This window comes from Diadema antillarum, unplaced genomic scaffold (assembly GCF_040938485.1).
Source record: "Diadema antillarum isolate AM-2024a unplaced genomic scaffold, OU_Dant_1.0 seq00000389_RagTag, whole genome shotgun sequence".
Taxonomy (NCBI): domain Eukaryota; kingdom Metazoa; phylum Echinodermata; class Echinoidea; order Diadematoida; family Diadematidae; genus Diadema; species Diadema antillarum.
The window spans coordinates 595,454-613,927 of NW_027271386.1; the positions used below are offsets into that span (position 1 = coordinate 595,454).

General features: G+C 38.8%; 1 protein-coding gene across 1 annotated transcript in view; it reads right to left on the minus strand.

The window, feature by feature from the left end:
* Positions 1-6,097: 6,097 nt before the first annotated feature.
* Positions 6,098-18,474, minus strand: part of LOC139731965 (glutathione hydrolase 1 proenzyme-like) — a 58,978-nt gene continuing 46,601 nt past the window's right edge. Inside the window, exons 3-11 of the mRNA XM_071642837.1 lie at positions 15,532-15,683; positions 14,478-14,598; positions 13,692-13,759; positions 12,245-12,318; positions 11,042-11,223; positions 9,005-9,477; positions 7,958-8,072; positions 7,103-7,343; positions 6,098-6,407 (exon numbers count right to left, since the gene is read on the minus strand). Coding sequence (XP_071498938.1) covers positions 6,244-6,407; positions 7,103-7,343; positions 7,958-8,072; positions 9,005-9,477; positions 11,042-11,223; positions 12,245-12,318; positions 13,692-13,759; positions 14,478-14,598; positions 15,532-15,683 — 1,590 coding nt within the window. The 3' untranslated portion in view covers positions 6,098-6,243. The remainder of the gene's footprint in view (positions 6,408-7,102; positions 7,344-7,957; positions 8,073-9,004; positions 9,478-11,041; positions 11,224-12,244; positions 12,319-13,691; positions 13,760-14,477; positions 14,599-15,531; positions 15,684-18,474) is intronic.

Genomic DNA, 18,474 nt, shown 5'->3' on the forward strand with positions numbered 1-18,474 from the left:
ACGGATTGTCTGATTTTCCTCAAACTTTCAATGATGTGTTCTACTAATATTGCTACATTCTCTCAATCCTTATGTTTATGAAGGTGAACTTGTCCTTTAAACAATTGAAGATGAATCACAGATTGAAAGAAAATCATAAAAGATCACAATACCTTACACTCTGTGACAATGTATTCAAGAAATTTCTCAATTTGCAATTTGCTCATTTTAGTAAAAAATGAAATAATCCTTTACAGATATATATATATATTTTTTTGCAGGGTTATTTTTGTTTTTGTCCTGATATGAGAGTGTTAATAAGAGGTACCACACAATATCAAACAAGGAGTGTGTACGATAACAATAGAGATACAGCTCTTATTGGGTGTGAAGTATATGACATAAATGGTATCCCGGGGTACCAAATAAAAATCAGCCATTTTGTTGAATTATTTATCTTTTTTAAAAGGTTGTACCCTGGGTTGCCAAAAAGTGGAAATTATTTTGGTGCTGGAGCTAGCGCGCGCTAGCCACTGCACTGCACTGCACTGCACCGAAGCACACGATATTGCTAGCACAGCGTGCCATGCATGCATAGTATAACATGCAGTGGCATGGGAATGACTATGTACACACACACACAGTGCATGCATTTCTCTGCGGCTGTCCTCGAGTGGATGTGAGGTGGCGCTAAACAACGTGATACCCCGGGGTAACGCGTGATGCATCATATAACAGAACAAGTACCTCTAAGAATGATTTGGCGCTATTTGAAAGACGAATGACAGACATTGATTTCAACAGAGGAATGAATGACTGAGGTGAAAAGAAGAGGATTGTGCAGTTTATCCCATTATAATCATCATTATCACAAAACTATCACACTTAAACCCATTGAGGGGGAATCCCCCAGATAAGGCAGTTGTATACAGCAACAGAGGATTTGAATACATGCATACATACATAATGATGACCTGACAGCAGTACGTTTATTAGGGGCGGATCCAGGAATTCCATAAAAGGGGCGCACATGCCTCCCCCCCCTCCATTTTTTTCCGTTTTATTTCTTCTGTTTTAACAAAAAAATAAACAAAGGGAGTGGGGTGGGGGGGGGGGGGGGGGGGGGGAGGCGCACGCGCCCAGGGTGCCCCCTCCTGGATCTGCCATTGTATACATCACATACAAAATACAGCCATTGGTCCTGGCCATGTATTTCTCCTTTTCTGTTTGTCTGGAATGACAATGCAATTAAATATAATCCTTTCAGCTTTGGTATACCAGTATATGTCATAATATCATAATCTACATCATATCATAATCCATTTCCACTGATCTGAATATATGGCATTACTGCACTATATAGCAGATTATACAATATCATTCTGCATAATTGTACATCCTCTTTTAGTGGGTAAATTGTTTGCATTTGTTTTTGTTTTTGTTGTTGTTGTGTTTTAAAAATGTGACATAACTACACAACCTCGGAATGGTAGCACTGCCCCGCACTGAACAAAATATTGCATAGTTGTCACAGAGGCAGTCAGTACATGAACTATAGGGTCTACAAGCATCTAGAGTCTTTTCATTCTCTCTCGCTCACCCCTCTTTCTCTCTCTTTTTATGGAATCTAAATTTACATACAATGCACGGCATTTACATGGCGTGTGTTCAAGCACTCTTGTAAAGCGTACAGTACTGTACCATACTCGCACCAGAGGAGTGCATGAACACTCCCAAAGTGTACCGTACTGTAGCATTCCATATTTGCTCCAAATGACTACCACATCGTAACCGCACCATGTCATAGAGTACTTGAAGGCGAAGTCATCAAAAAGCGTTCTGTACCAGAAGTTGGCCTGAGAAGAATGCACGTAACACGCACATACGTTAATGCAGAGAGTTGATTCTCTTTGTCAGGGACACCTGTATGAAGCGTAAGCGTAAGCGCGGCAGGTGCATGAACCTGTTAAAGGGATGGTACAGTATTGGTGGAGATGAAAATTGGGCTTTTAACTTTTTTGCGAGATACCAAGAAAACACTTATTAAATAGTACAGAGCATACCACTTTAAGAGGAATTCAACGTTTATTTGATAAAACTCGGGTTTGGAATAGCTGTAACATCTAAAAACAAAGTAAAACAAAACGATCGTAATGAAATGTGGGTCCCACACTTTATTAGGATCGCTCTGTTTGGATATCTCGGCCATTTCAAAGCCAATTTTCATCAAATAAACAATGAATCCCTCTTGAAATTACATGCTCTTTCATATTTCAGAAGAGGTTTCTCACTATCTCACAAAAAAAAAATGATAAAAACCTGAAGTTAAGTCTCAACCAAAACTATACGATCCCTTTAATACATAATGTGCAATCCCTCTGACCTGAGCTCCAAAATAAGGCCTGAGGTATGCTTTCTCCCCAAAGTACTTGCATGGTCATGGTACAGTATGGTATGGTCTGGTTCGATTCACTTTTGAGTGCTCAAATGCGGCCTATGTGACTTGTACTGTACAATGTAAACAATGTAGTATCATCACTGTTATTTGTTACATCTCCACAATACAATACCATTTAGCGATTGCACAGGAATGTCAATTTTCTGGCAGGATGCCAACAAGACATGTGACCATCCAAAAAGGTCAACATCCTTACAGTGTAACATTAGGAAGCAATCACTTCTTGAGAAGCATAAGGGCAATAATGCAGTCTAAAGTTTGAGACATTAGCAACCTTTTCTCTTGGATCCTTACCAGATGGCTTGTAAACTCAATTGCTAGGAGGTAGAATTTGTGAGAATAAGTTAAAGTAAAATTCATACCACATTCAAGTTTACTTTCATAAACAGAGTAAAATCAGAAGACTAGAATGATAAAGGTTTTTTTTTCAAAATTAAATCTAAAAAAGATAAAATTTCAGAATTTCAAACTGCAGGGGTGATGACATCATCACCTCCTCTCATCATAAAAAGGACTTACAGATCATGACAATTACCTTGTTATATCAGGTTTCAGAGCACAAAAGCAAAGAAATATAAAGAATTGGTACCTACAAAATCACTACATGTATGTTATCAAACAGATTTGCTACATGGGCCTATCTGAGCTCTTTATAACAAGGTTCCACTATATTACTGTTCTGTTTTTCTCTTGCGTTTTTTTTTTTTTAATTGAATTGTACTTAAAGCTGTATGAGCCTTTGACAGTTAAACAAGTTGAACACTTATCATTGAATCCATTTCAACAACAAGCGGTTGGGTTTTCTTACAAGTCATGTGAAACTGACAACTGTGGGTTGGGAAGGGTTGATATGCAATTTGCACTCCTGACATCTTACACTGTATGACTGTCATTACAACAAAGACATTTCATCTATCTATACAGTTTACACTGTATTCCACAACAGCTATCTGAGTTGAGAGGCAGAAGGGGCTTATAACACAGAGTAGAGTGCAATTGAGTTAACATCCTTTTGCTTCTAAAAATATGCAATGCATATAAATCCACCAATGTGCACAAAAGGATATTGAGCAGAAATATACATTTGGCACATGAGTCAGCAAGAGAGTTGTCCTGCAGAAGGACGTATGAGTGTTTTGCATGAATTTCTAAACAAATTCAATATGTTTAAAGGGAAGATAAACCCCAAGAGCAATGTGGACTGAGTGAAAGCAGCAACATTAGTAGAACACATCAGTGAAAGTTTGAAGAAAATCGGACAATCGATGCAAAAGTTATGAATTTTTAAAGTTTTGGTGTTGGAACCGCTGGATGAGGAGACTACTAGAGGTTATGACGTATGAGTGGACAACAATACCAAGAAAATATAAACAAAATTCTACAAAAATTCATTTTTCATGACAATTACAAATTCCATCAACTTGATATTGACATATGTTAAGGGTAGCAATTATTCCCCCCGCTTTCTGAAAGAGGTTGGTCCATTGCTCTTTCATAATTCTAGAAAAGTGAATATTTGTTGAAATTCCTTTATATTTTCTTTGTATTGTTGTCCACTCATACGTCATATCCTCTAGTAGTCTCCTCATCCAGCGGTTCCAACACCAGAACTTTAAAAATTCATAACTTTTGCATCGATTGTCCGATTTTCCTTAAACTTTCACTAATGTGTTCTACTAATGTTGCTGCTTTCACTCAATCCACATTGCTCTTTGGGTTTACCTTCCCTTTAATACAAGCACAGTAGGTTTATAAAGTTATCCAACTCTGACTAAACTCTGCAGTACTCAATATCTGTTATATCACATTTGTGCCTATTTCCAGGTAGGTGCAGTCCTTTTCGCCAGTTTCGAAAACAATAATGCTGAAATGAAATGAACACAGAGGTATATGAGAGGAAATCGAAGAGTACTTTTTGTGCATTCTTTGAATTTTGTCTCCTCAAACCTGACAGTCAGGCTTAATCTCCACTATGGGATAAAAATAGAATCAGCCTCAATATAATTCAATTTACACTACATCATCTCCCATGTGATAGCTAAAATCACAACACAAAAAATTCAGATTGTCACAATTTGCCACAACGAAGTAAAATTGAATTTCAAGCAAAACAGAAATTACTGGTTTTCTGTGACAACTACTGTAAAACCAGCATTTTTCATGTGCATTTTAATTTCACAAACTTCGCGCGAGAAGAAATTAGCAAAATTTGAATGCACACAAAAGTTCTTACATACACAATATGCATCGAATGCCACTGGCAATTCGTGCAAATTTCATGCCGTGAAAAAGGCCGTCAGATCCAAATCGCAAATATTTCATGCCATCAATATTTCTTGTTTTACAGCAATAAATTTTAGTACTCTGAAAGCTCTCTCTAAAATATCCGGCAAACAAATTTCAGAAATATTTCTTAATATCTTATTACACACCTCACTCCTGATGTCTCAAACAGTATTGCAGATGTATCAGCACAAGAATATGAGCTTCTTCAGAATTTGAAATTTGATTTTAATATGTGTAACACCGTTTCATCAGCTAGAAGGAAAACTTGTGACAAGGAATGTATTCACTTTTGATGCACGTTGTCAAACTTGGAAAAGTGGAAATTGGAATTCTATATTCTCAACTACTCTTGCTCAGACATTAATCCCTTTGCTCACAGAGCCTTATTACCTGTCTATGAGTAGTGTAGGTCCCAAGTTAAACAGACTATGTCATCTAAATGCAGATTTTGATTCATCAGGCTGGTAAGAAGTTAGGAAACTGGTCCAGTCTGGTAGAATCCACAGAGAGAGCAGTTTAACAAGTTATTGGAGTCACTTCATCTTCTCTGACTGACAGGTGGGAAATAAACATTTATGGTGGAAGGGGTAGTGTCAATGCCTTTTCTCTCAAACGAAACAATCAATGGCAGACGTATACAAATGATGCACAGGTCTGAGTGCGTTATTAGGAATTGTGGGAATTTGTTGGGAATTATATGATAACTATAAAATTGTTTAAACCGACTTGGCTGTGAATTGTGGGTGTAGATTCACTGAGATTCCAAATTTATTGCATGCACACTATTTCTACTGACACACAAAAAGACATCCCATGTGCATTACCTGTTTTATAGTATGGTGGATACAATTTTGTCAGCAATCCCTTCTTTATATCATACTTCTGACAATCACCAACGTTTGGCAAATTCACTGGATCATACATTTCCTTTTGGCTTGTCAGAAATTCGAAAGAGCTGACAGTAAAAACTGATGCACGACTCTCAACCAATGAGATCGCAGAATTTTCTCGACCTGTTCTTTAATAGAATATATCTATTCTCATATACTCTGGTGTAATGAGTAAATGTGTTTATACAAACTCTATACCATGGAACAGAGACTACTGCATAGCTTACATACTTCGACAGGCAAGATTTTTGTGCTTTCTTGCTACACAGTTCCCCATACGTGACACATAAAAACGACATATATCATCTTCTAGAACATCAAAGTGGTCTCTGTGGAGTTTCCTGCTTCTTCCGCTGCTAGCTCCGACTAGTTGCACTCCTTGCATCATCCTTGGATGAAATTCTTTCTACCTTTTCCAAGAGGTACATGTAATACTGCCATACATGACTTGAAAGCACATCAATGACATTACTCCATCCGCAATCATTTTTTCCCCCTCTTTTTCGCAACTGTTGCCTCGAACAGCCACAACATGAGTTCATTAATCTGAGACTTTAGTACGAAACTATTGCAATATTATTGGGGGTTAAAAAAAAATGGCCTTCAATATGAAAGTCAATGAGTTTGCAGTTAGTAGAAGTCCGCCTCCGCCCCGAGACTTCTACTGTCGGAATGTGCAGACAGATGATCTTTGACCTCCGAGGCAATGTTGGCGACCCCGAGGTCATTTTGTCGCACCTCAACTTTGTGCCCTAAAGCTGTAAGTTCGGCTACTATACTGGCATTCAGGTTAGCTGAAAGAGAAAAAAAACATAAGAGAAGGCACATTATCAAAATTCTAAACACGCTTGCTGGCATAAATGAATAAACAACACAAGTATATCTTAACCCGTTCAAGACGAGTCCCGAGTATACTCGGGCAGGTGTCTATGGGAAATGTGTGTTGTAGAAAAATCAAACAATCAATCAACAATCACATATTTTGTATTTAAAATTTTCTGTAAATGCCATTCAAAGTCACCTACCCCACTGAGTAACTACATCAGTCATTCATTTTATAAATGCCTATCACATGTCACTTTCTTCATGTTCCTCTCATTTGCTATATTTGTACCTATTTTATCTACCTTGTATCTATCTATTCATCTATCTACAGTCTATCTATCCATACCAATCCATACACTCACAGACAGAGAGTATAATTATACATGTACTCCGATATCATCCACTATCCATAAATCTCATGTACTTCCAATATAATCCCATCTTGCTGCAGACTCAACTTATTTATCTGTCCATCTATCTACACAAATATCTCTACCCATTCATCCCTATGCTCTCATAGAGAAAGCAATTATATACATACTCCGATATCATGCACTAAATATCATAAACTTTCTTGTACCTCCAAATATAATCCTATCTTGCAGTGGAGTCATCCCAAGGTAACACCCTTCTTGTGACGATATTCTACGACAATGTCTCTCACCTTCTACTTCCACCACGTTCTCGTAGAGAGATGGGAAGACTCTCGTTCTCCTCTCCACGGCCTCATCGAGAGTTTGGTTGAAGGTCATGACCTTCAGGGCGACGTCCACCGATGCCGACTGGATGGCGCTGCTCCCCGTGCCGGACACGGCAAAGCGGCTCAGGCACAAATTCTGCGAGCTCCAGGCCACCAAAGGGACCATGTTGGATACTGGGCGTCGCCCCGGAGCTATGGAATTGGCCTATAGGAAAGGGAGAAAGGTTAAGAAAGAAAAGAGGGATGATAATTCACTGATATATGAGACTTTACAGTAACTTTTCAACAATATAATCAGTTGACTCATAATATTTACAAAACAAAGCCACGGTGAGCATCACCTTTATAGAGGTGTGTGATAACACTTGACATTCACCTTGGAATTACATTTCTCCCAAGAGATTATATTTTCTCTAAGCATGGAGCGCTGTGAGAAAATATAACTCCCAGGGGACTGTTAAGTGTTATATGACAATGATAAACAAGGCAACATTTGTTTATTATAGAATCTATACAAACATATGAATATATACATAAATACACATCATTTCATTGTAGCCCCATCTGCAGCATGTCAAATTCTGGAATCACTGCAGGCAATACAACAATATCAATCCTTGCTGCACGAGACATGTGAGTGCATTACGACAAACCACCGAACAGTTTCTATGTAGACCACAGGTATGTATCATACACAGCAGCTCCACGGCACTATCACAAACGTCCTCTCTCCTAAACATTTCCCACGAGGCTTGAAAATCAAGATTGAATCATTTTTTATTTTACTACAACTGAATATTGAGCATGACAGAAACAAACCTCTGGGACCTCGAAGGAGAGGACTTTGCCAGGCCAGTTGAAGCTATTCATGGCACTATTAAGGATGATGCCACTCGGTGTCATTAGGCCGCTTCCAAATGGAGCATTTAACGAGCTGAAAGAAGAAGAAAAAGAATTTAGACACACACACCAATGCACATATCTGAGAGACAAAGGTCGACGTGACAATGTATTTCTTCTACCATCTCTCTATATGGGATGTACATGTACACAGACATGCACTGTAGTTTGACACTCGTGTCCACTACAGATACACAGTGTAGTTTCACACTCATGTACACTAGAGATACGCAGTGTAGTTTCACACTCATGTACACTAGAGATACGCAGTGTAGTTTCACACTCATGTACACTAGAGATACGCAGTGTAGTTTCACACTCATGTACACTAGAGATACGCAGTGTAGTTTCACACTCATGTACACTAGAGATACGCAGTGTAGTTTCACACTCATGTACACTAGAGATACGCAGTGTAGTTTCACACTCATGTACACTAGAGATACGCAGTGTAGTCACAAACTGACTAAAAGTCCAAACATACACAGAAAACCCACACATAGCAGCATTCACTAAACTAACTTTGAAAGAGAAGATGTTCACTGGAAGGAAGTAAGAACAGTATGATGCAGTCAAAACGTTCAAACTTGGTGGAGTTGTAATATGCAACTCTTGAAATATCAAAACGACTATCAGAATCAACACCCCCATACACATAGGTTAAAAAAACCCCAACCCAATAATGATTTCAAGGATGGGTATAAGAGGGTGATATATATCGTTGTACATAACTTGCAAACTACACGGAATGCACAAATGAGCCTACATCTCATGTAATCACCTCTCTAACTAAATCAACTTCCTACAAAGGAAATCTGACTGTTTAAATGAAATGTTTCAGAAATAATGTCAGAGGAAAAACCCAATTAGTTTTGATGTTGTTTATCTGTGCAAATCATGGAATAAATTGAATTACATATAAGGACTCAGCCTTATGGAGGACATATGGACTAGACTTTGACTGACCTTGATAATGACACAATGTTGTTTTGTTCATCGACGACAGTCACTAGGGCTGTCGCCTTGTTGAAAGACAGTGGCTGCAAAACATCGCCCTCAAAGTAGTGGGAGGGGCGATACGTGGCTGTGTCGTTGACGGCGTCGCGTATCCTCTCCCCACTCTCACGCCCTAGCATGGCGCCCGTCATGTTGGCCACGATCGGGGTCTGCTCGGGGTCACCGAGCTGGCGCGACATCGCGGCGGCAAACTTCGACACCTCAATGAGGCGGTGGTACTCCAGGCCCCAACCGTTAGAGCCGGGCGTGGTCAAGTTGTACCCCCTGAGAGCATTGAGGATGGTGAGCACCTCAGGTCCAGAGCTGGGTGAGGGGAGACTGTACACCTGGTGGTGACTGTAGGAAGACTGAATTGGCTCCACCGGTAGAGCTTCGTAATTCTCCACATCTTTAACAGTCATGATGCCGTCAGCATCAGTAACCTTTACATTCAGTCAAGGTGGAGATTCACAGAAACACACAAAAACAAAAACAAATAAAATGACATCATTAAAATGGTCAGGTATGAATTACATAATACAAGACGAAGCATAATTGTGACCGTGCACCTCAAAACGAACATAAAGTCGCACACACTGATTTTGCGTGAGGACTGAAAATAAGTGAAATGGGTCAACCTAGCCGAACTTGACTTTTTCATATTTTCTGAAAGAGCGGGTCTTCTTTTACATTATGCTAAAATTTGGTTTCATAAAACGGGCAGGAAAGTGTGTTTTTTTAGCAGTTTATCTCGAACATTTTTGGTAGAATAGTGTGATTAGGTGTGTCTTTAGAATCCCTTTTTCATTTCTGAAAAACCTTGTCCACACTCTTCACTTTCAACTCTAATAACTTTTGAAAGGATAGTGTTACTGCTTTGAAAGTTGGCATTAATTGTGGATAAAATGTGTTAATGAGGCATACTTAATTTCAGTTTAATCTGTTAATCCCTTCATTGTTGTTACTCTGGTGGTTTACTTCCTGTTTTTTTGTCCCATTCATCGCACAGCCAGCACGGTTTAGTAAAGATTAAGCGCTTGAATAGACACTGTACTTCAGAGCCTCTTTTCTCAGTTCACACTTTTCCTGAGTTTGTGCTTTCTTTCCAATATTTAGATAGGTCAGGAGAGTCCATTTGATTTGAGTTATACATCATTTTAAAGCTTAAAGTCTGTTCTTTCAGAATATGGTCTTAACTAAAAATTCATGTCTGGCGACTTTTTGTTTGTTTTGAGGTGCAGGGTCACAATTTTTTTTTTCAACAAAACATCTGGGAGTTCAGCTATCATGCCTCATTTTTGCAGGTGTACACAATTAGAGTAATGATAATTGCTAAGGTGTGTCATTTCAGATTTATAGACAACACAGACAGATCTTCTAGACAGAAATATGGATAGATAGCTGGCTAGATAGATTGGGTGATAGAAAGATACAAAAGATACAATTGCATATAGGCCTACTGTAGATAGGTAGATCACAAGAGAGGTATATACAACTTGTAGATAGATAGAGAAATGAATGGAATATCTTCACTTTAATACTGTATCTGCATTGATAGAAAGATACTTTGAGGCCAAATTGTAGATAGGTAGATAAAAAGATAGGTATATAGATAGATAGATAGATAGATAGATACAATGTAGATACAGAAATAGATGGAATATCTTCACTTACTGCATCTCGTTCTACATATAGATAGAAAGATGCAAAGAAACAATTGCAGATAGGTAGATAAAAAGAAAGGTAGAAAGATAGAGAAACAGATTGAATGCTGTCACTTACTGTATCTACATACATTGTATATAGATAGAAAGATACAAAGAAACAAATGTAGATGGATAGACAAAAAGATAGGTAGATAGATACAGGAACCAATGGAATATCTTCACTTACTTTATCTACTAAAGATAAAAAGATACTAAGACACATTTGTAGATAGGTAGATGTAGATAAAAGGATCATAGGTAGATAGAGAGATAGAGATATAGATTGAATTTCGTCTCTTACTGTATCTACTATTTCCTGGAGTACGGTCCCATTATAGAGGGCTAGTGATCCCTGGGTGGTTATACTCTGCAGGAGTCGAGCGAGAGATGGCCGCCTGATGGTGTCGTTGGCAACCTTGTTCTCGAAGAGATCTCTCAGGTTCTGGGACATCGATGAAAAATCTGCTTCGGCTATATCGGCAGCTGAGAGAGTGAAAAGGTCAATTCACTTCAGGATGGTTTCAAATTTTGCAACTGGCAACCTTGATCAAATACTGCAAAACGAGGAATTTTTGCGTGCATTTTAATTTCGCGAGCGCCAAGAAATCAAAATGCACGCGAAAGTTCTTGTCTACACTATTTGCATTGAATGCCAGTGGCAGTTCACGAAAATTTCATGCCGCAAAAAAGGCCGTTGGCTCCAATTCACAAAAAATTCATGCCGCGAATATATCATGTTTTACAGTACGTGCATGTACAGTCCCACCTCAGTTTTCTGGTCATCATTTTTGGTCTGTTGTCTGGACATGGACTGACATACGATTGTCTTCATATTTTCACACATTTTCACTGAGAAACTTTCTTCAAGACAAATGCACATTAGCCATTCTCTCTCGATTACAAAATATTGTATTAGGCCATGAATTCGAAAGCCGGGACATTACTTAAATGTATCAGTATGACACAATGTATATTCATACCAACCAAACTTCTGCTGTTACAACATTAAAAATAAATCTTGCATGTCGCTAGACTGATGGTCTCATAAGGGAGACCACCCAGGTCTGACTAATATTGCTCGTCAGCAATATTCAAAGAAACACGAACACACAAGAAAGAGCATTTTACATCAGTCTGAATCATGAAACATATGTGCCAGGTATGTTTCCTAATTCAAGACAGTAGCAGATGATGTGTATTACAAGTAACAACTCATGTATTCAACCAGACACACATGCATATACACAAACTGCACACATCACACACACACACACACACACACACACACAAACAAAGATAAACAAACACAAACACAGACATATATGCATGCACTCACACACACCCAGACATCTACACCACAAACTTACATGTAAGCACACCTACAAACACACTCATAAACATACGCAGAGAAGCAGACGGACAATTATAAACATACACACATCACTCATAGAGAGAGAGACAGACAGACAGATTGATACACACAAACACACAGTGACTGACTCACCAAGCTGTGCAGTGACTTTGAATCCCGTCCTAGCGAGCTCTACAGATGGCTCAACCAAGTCTTCCCATCTTAGCCTGAAACAAACACATTATAACACTTAAATGGTACACCTGTATGCTCACATGAAGGGTAACCTTAGCCAAAACACTTAACACATAACTTGTCTACTTGTACGATCATACGTATGGAGTAGCCTCAATTAAAACAAACACATACAACATGTAACACAAATACATACACTTGAATTGTACACCTGTACACTTTACACAAAGAGCAACCTAATAGCTAAACACTTAACTTTGGTATCTACCTGTATGATCATAGGCAAGGAGTAGCCTAGTGGTTAAACACATTCAACATTTAACACAAATACATACTCTTGAATTTTACACATGTAAGCTTGCACAAAGAGCAGCCTTAGCCAATCACTAATGCTAGAAATGTCTACCTGTATGATTATACACAAAGAAGACTTACAAACACATAACACCCACACATTACACTTGACTTGTACATCTGCATGATTTTACACACAGAGCAGCCTTAGCCAATATTTACACCTATTACACTTAAATTGTCAATCTGTATGATTATAGACAAAGAGTAGCCTTAAACGCATTACACTGTTATATTAACACTTGAATGTACACCATATCAGACAATTTACTTAAATTGTACACTACATTGTAGCTGTGTGATCACACAAAAGAGATAATCAAAGATTATGCACAATCCAATTTCATTTTGACCTTTGCTGATGTGATATGTCTTCACATCCCAAATTCAGGAATGATATGCTTATAATACTGTATATCCCAGATTTTTTAATCATTTTTTTTTCTTTTTCCCATAAACTCATGCATGAAACTCTGTCCTCGTTTGTTTGTTTGTTTGTTTGTTTGTTTGTTTTCCTTGTCTTCCTTGATATCAGCAAAAAGCCCTTCAGCAAGGCACTTTGTCCACATTGCTGCTCTCCACCCAGGAGTATAATGGGAACCCAGTAGGATGAGAATGTTTATGTTGGTTGATCAGCATGTGCACGCCTGTAAACTGGCGACTGGCTGGAATGCTCCCCAGGGAGTGGAGAGTGAGCACTGTCTTTGACAGTAGTGGAAATAATGTATCCAGTGACCTTGAATACTGTAAAAGTGGTTTCTTTCGCAGTGGTTTTATTTTCGCGCTTTTCGCGCTTTGAGGTTGAACTGCGAATTTAACATCACGCGAAAATGTTTTGAACTCGTCACTTGTATAATGCTATCATTACTGACCGCGAATTTAAACACACACGAAAAAGTCCGCACCGATGGAAACCGAGAAAGTTTCTGTACGCGAAAGAAACCACTTTTACAGTAGTATGTACATTGTATGCGCCTTGGGCGTTCTACAAAGTGGAATTGATGCAGCATAAAGTTATATTAAGGCCGAGTCTGAAAGGAGGCTAACTCACTTTCCATGCTGCTTCCATGCCATCTCTAGACCCATTAGCTCTCCGGGTACCGCCACTGACAAGCCGCTCTGTCGAAAGTTTGAATCGACATCAATGGTAACAATAGCAATACAGAGAATAGCTTGCATGTCACAAAAGGTACTAATGACATTTAATTCATTTACACTTGGGGGGGGGGGGGGAGATACTACACATTTTTAGGATTGCATGATTGTGCACAAAGAGAAATCTTTGTCAATACTGCATACATCATATACATTGTATTGCATGTCTAGTTGCCATCGTTGGATAAAACACTAGATTGTGATATCAGTGGAGAACAATATAAAGATAATACAAAGACAATTCCATAAAATTTACTGACATTGATGGTATGGGTAATCTAATTCTCCCTGCTTTCTGAAAGAGGCAAGTCAAGTGTTCTTTCATTGTGCTAGAAGAGTGAATTATGTTGATTTTTCATTATATCTCTATTATAATGTTTTGCTGTAAAAAGGTATGTGATATCATGAACTGTGGTAATCTTCTCACCCAGCGACAGTGGCAATAAAACTTAAGTTTAAAATTCATAACTTTTTAATGGATTATCCTATTTTCCTCAAAATTTCACTGATGCATTTTAAAAATGTTGCTGCATTATTAAACTCAATCCACATACACCGTGTACTTGCTTGGGTCTCCTTCCCCATTAAACAATGATAACAACAGGTGGGACGACAGATGTTTAAAAACTCTATTGGTTGCTATGATATGGAATGAAAAGAGGCTGGATTGCATGTAACTTACCGGGGTTGCCGTGGGATGCGTGCCAAACATGTCGGCAGTGCTGGCTACTGGGGCCGTTTCCCTGAAGTTGTAGCCTGCCTGGTAGCCCATAACAGGATTACCCATGATGATAAACCCACCGCTATATTTACATCAATATACAAAGAAAAAAGGAAATGAATGCATAAATTGCATACAGAGATGATCAGGTCAACATAATCTGTTTTTGTTTGTTTGTTTGTTTGTTTTTTTACACAGTGTATGTAAATTGACTATTCTTTGTTCCACAGAATCAGGCTACCTGGAGATCTGGCACAGGATATTTTCAGGTGAGTTCACTTTCACCGGTTATCGATATCGCTTTGTACATTACTGCATGTTATGGTATACACTCTGTATAAATGTAGATAGCACGACCTTGGCACGCCATCACACGAGTCAAAATAAAGACATAATCATCAAATTTAAGGTATTGGGACAGAGCCCCTTTTAGATCCAACAGTTTTCACATGTAGGCCAGCTCCTCGACCCCATAGTATGTTGAATTTTCTTCAATACACGGATGATATACTGTACGAGCTGAAATTTTCGCGTACAGATATTTTCGCGAATTGCTACTTGGAGGACATTTTCGCGTGTTGTTAATTTCGCGGTTGCGAGGGTCTAACTGAACTTAGTTATTTGCGTGTTGTTATTTTCGCGGTTCAAAGGGGATTCGCGAAATTCGCGAAAATAAAACCACTGCGAAAATTTCAGCTCGTACAGTACATGGAATGTTATCAATTACTGTAAAACCAGACATTTTCGTGTTCAGGAAACGTTCATAAACTTTGCGAGGAGCCATGATTTGCCGATGTAATAAATGCATGAGAAAGTTTGTCTACACAATTTGTAAGCAAATACGTGTACAGGTAGTACATTCATACAATGTAGTTGTTTGTTTTTCATGGGCGGCAATTCACGAAAGTTTCATGCCAAGATAAGGGCCATCGGCTCCAATTTGTGAAAGTTTTATGCCACAAGTGATTCTGGTATTATTCACTATTCAAATCAAAAGTTGGTTTGATAGTCTTACCCTCCTAGACCTGAGTAGTGCCCATGCACTACCCCAAGACAGAATGTAGCTGCCACGGCAGCATCTATGGCATGGCCTCCATGTCGTAAGGTGTTGGCTCCGATCTCCGAACAGACCTCTACACTGGTGGCTACGGCCCCGTGGGATTTCACCTGTCGGAGTTCAAAGACATCCAGTGATTATTTCACCTTTAAACTGGTTCCATGACATTTGCTCCTGCCACAATTAATTGCTCGCATGAAATATCTGCATGCTATTTTATAGCCAAACATAAATTCTACCCACAAACATAAACCTAGCGCGAATCCTAATCCTCACATCAAACTCAGTCTAAAACCCTATCACAACCCTCACCCTAACCCTAAGTCCGTGGAGAAAATAAGACAGGAGCAACTGTTGCACATGTCGTGTCACCCCCTAAAATACAAGACTGGTCAGCTGGGGTCAACCTCGACAATTAATCTGCCCAATTTACAGGGGCATCCAACATCAAATGCGGAGAAAGATAAAAATGCTCACACATTTAAAATAGACATTGTTTACTCAAATGAATCATAAAAAGTTTACTCAAAGAGAGCTTTTCCTCTCTCTCCCCTTTTCCACACTGTTTTTCTTAAGTGGCTTTTTACCTATAGGGCCTATCTACTTCCATAAAAGTTTTGCTTTTCATAATTACTGTAATCTCCCCCCCCCCCACAAAAAAACACACAAATTTATACAAAAAAGATAAACAAAAAACAAAATAATTGAACATATGGCAAGCACAAGATGTGCATCCATGTTATAAAAATGATTCAAGAAACCCTAAGATATGCAACGACTGGAGCAGTTCTGTGTTTATAAATCCATCCAAATTCCATCACACACACAAAGTACTACAATGAGTGAGGAAAGAAGAAATATATGACAAGCCCAGGGCACAAGGCTAACCTGGTTAGCCCCAATCAGCCGCCTCATTGAGCGAGACTGCCTCCCATCAACTTCATGGCAATCAAAATCTAACCGGGCCCCTGGATCAGATGACATAAATTGCCAGCATGGATTCAATAACACGTTTATGAAGGAAATTTGATATACCGGTAGTAGAAATGAATATGAGTGATGCCGGAGACATCGTGAAATATTTATGAAGCACTTCACATAATGCACTGTTATATATAAGCAGTACGTGATGTTGCTGTATCGCTATTGGAAACATGCAGGGTATATCATGACAGGTTAGATAGTCCATGGGCCAAGACCCGAAAAATGGGTTGTTGGTACCATCTGAGGTGGCACAACCCTTTTGGTGTCAGTTTGTTTGTCGGGCATAGATATGCTTATCAAGCTATGATAGCATTTCCAAATGAGTAGCTTAGTCATAATAAATGAATTTTTAACCAATTTGGTCTCGTTTTTATATCCCTATACTTCTGAATCGAAGCTAAACCGCTATACACAGAAAAACACTGCCTTCTGTATGTCCACAGGTGTTCTGTTGTAAACGCGGTGCGCTTAGTCTTTGTTCAGGGCAGCGAAGGGAATATATCCAAAGGGTTATGATGTCCACAGCTGTCACGCGGTGCGCTTATTCTTTATCTAGATCAATGTACCGTTATCATATCTAAAGTTCCTCATAAAAGGGATTATCTATACTGTTTTTATACTACCCTATCAACAAATACATCAGTTTTAAACAAAAATCACTCTGTTCATTTACAATATCATTCATTATATTGTATCGTAGTGTACCAGTACATTGTTTTTGCATTATCTTATATTGTTGGAGGGAAATAAAGCGACATTGGCGTGGTATCAGCATTTTCACCGAAGCGTTTTGGCCGGAAAATGATAAATAATTGAAAGATACGGTAAAATTCACGAGGAATTGCTTTTGTTGTTGTTGTTGTTTTTAGATAAAAAGATATTCACTGTATCATACGCTTTGGATATTTCCTTGGCCGTCTAAGATAAAGACTAAGCGCTGTGGACATCATAACCTTGGACATTCCCTTCGCTGCCTTGAATAAAGACTAAGCGCACTGCGTTTACAACAGAACACCTGTGCACATACCATAGAGCTGCATTTTACAGCTCTATGGAACACACAGAAGACAGTGCTCTTCTTTGTATAGCGGTTAGTTTCGATTCAGAAGTATAGGGATATAACAACGAAACCAAATTGGTTAAAAATTCATTTACTATGACTAAGCTACTCATTTTGGAAATGCTATCATAGCGTGATAAGCATATCTATGCCCGACAAACAAAATGACACCAAAAAGGTTTTGCCACCTCAGATGGTACCAATATCTGGCCTGGCCCATGGACTAAGAGTCAGATTTTAGTGGCGGGCCATGTTTGGTTCAGGTGTAATAAAAGATCATCTTTCAGCAGTTACGGGCATTCTTTACCATTGTCTTTGGGGATGCCTGATGGTTGTGTTTATGAAGAGGATTCCACCCAATATCAGAAGAGGAAGTCTGTTTCATACACTGATCCTCTCATTTTTTTTTTCCTCTGTGTGTGGGCATGTACTGTAAAAGTGGAAATTTTCACGGTGTTGAAATTTTCACGCTTTTCACGCAACCCAGAAACTAGCACAAAAATAAAAGCACGCGAACATTTTTGCATGATATATGTTCCAGTAGTTGAGGTCTTGATTCCGCATTTAATTAAAAACACACAAAACTCTTCTTTAGTACCCTGCTGAGCGCAAAAAATTAGTCACGTGAAAATATCCACTTTTACAGTACTTTGCTGACTGGCAAACCGAATCTACAGCTGTAATCACACACAGGAGTTATTTGCTTTTGCATTGCGATGCAAAAATCAATTTTATTTGCCACCTTTCACACACGCTGGGCAGAAAAATTATCCTGATGTTTCAGCAACAAAAACATAAGAAGTCAAAAGTGACCAGAATGTGACACTGGGCATGCAAGAGTGCGGACCTACAGTGGC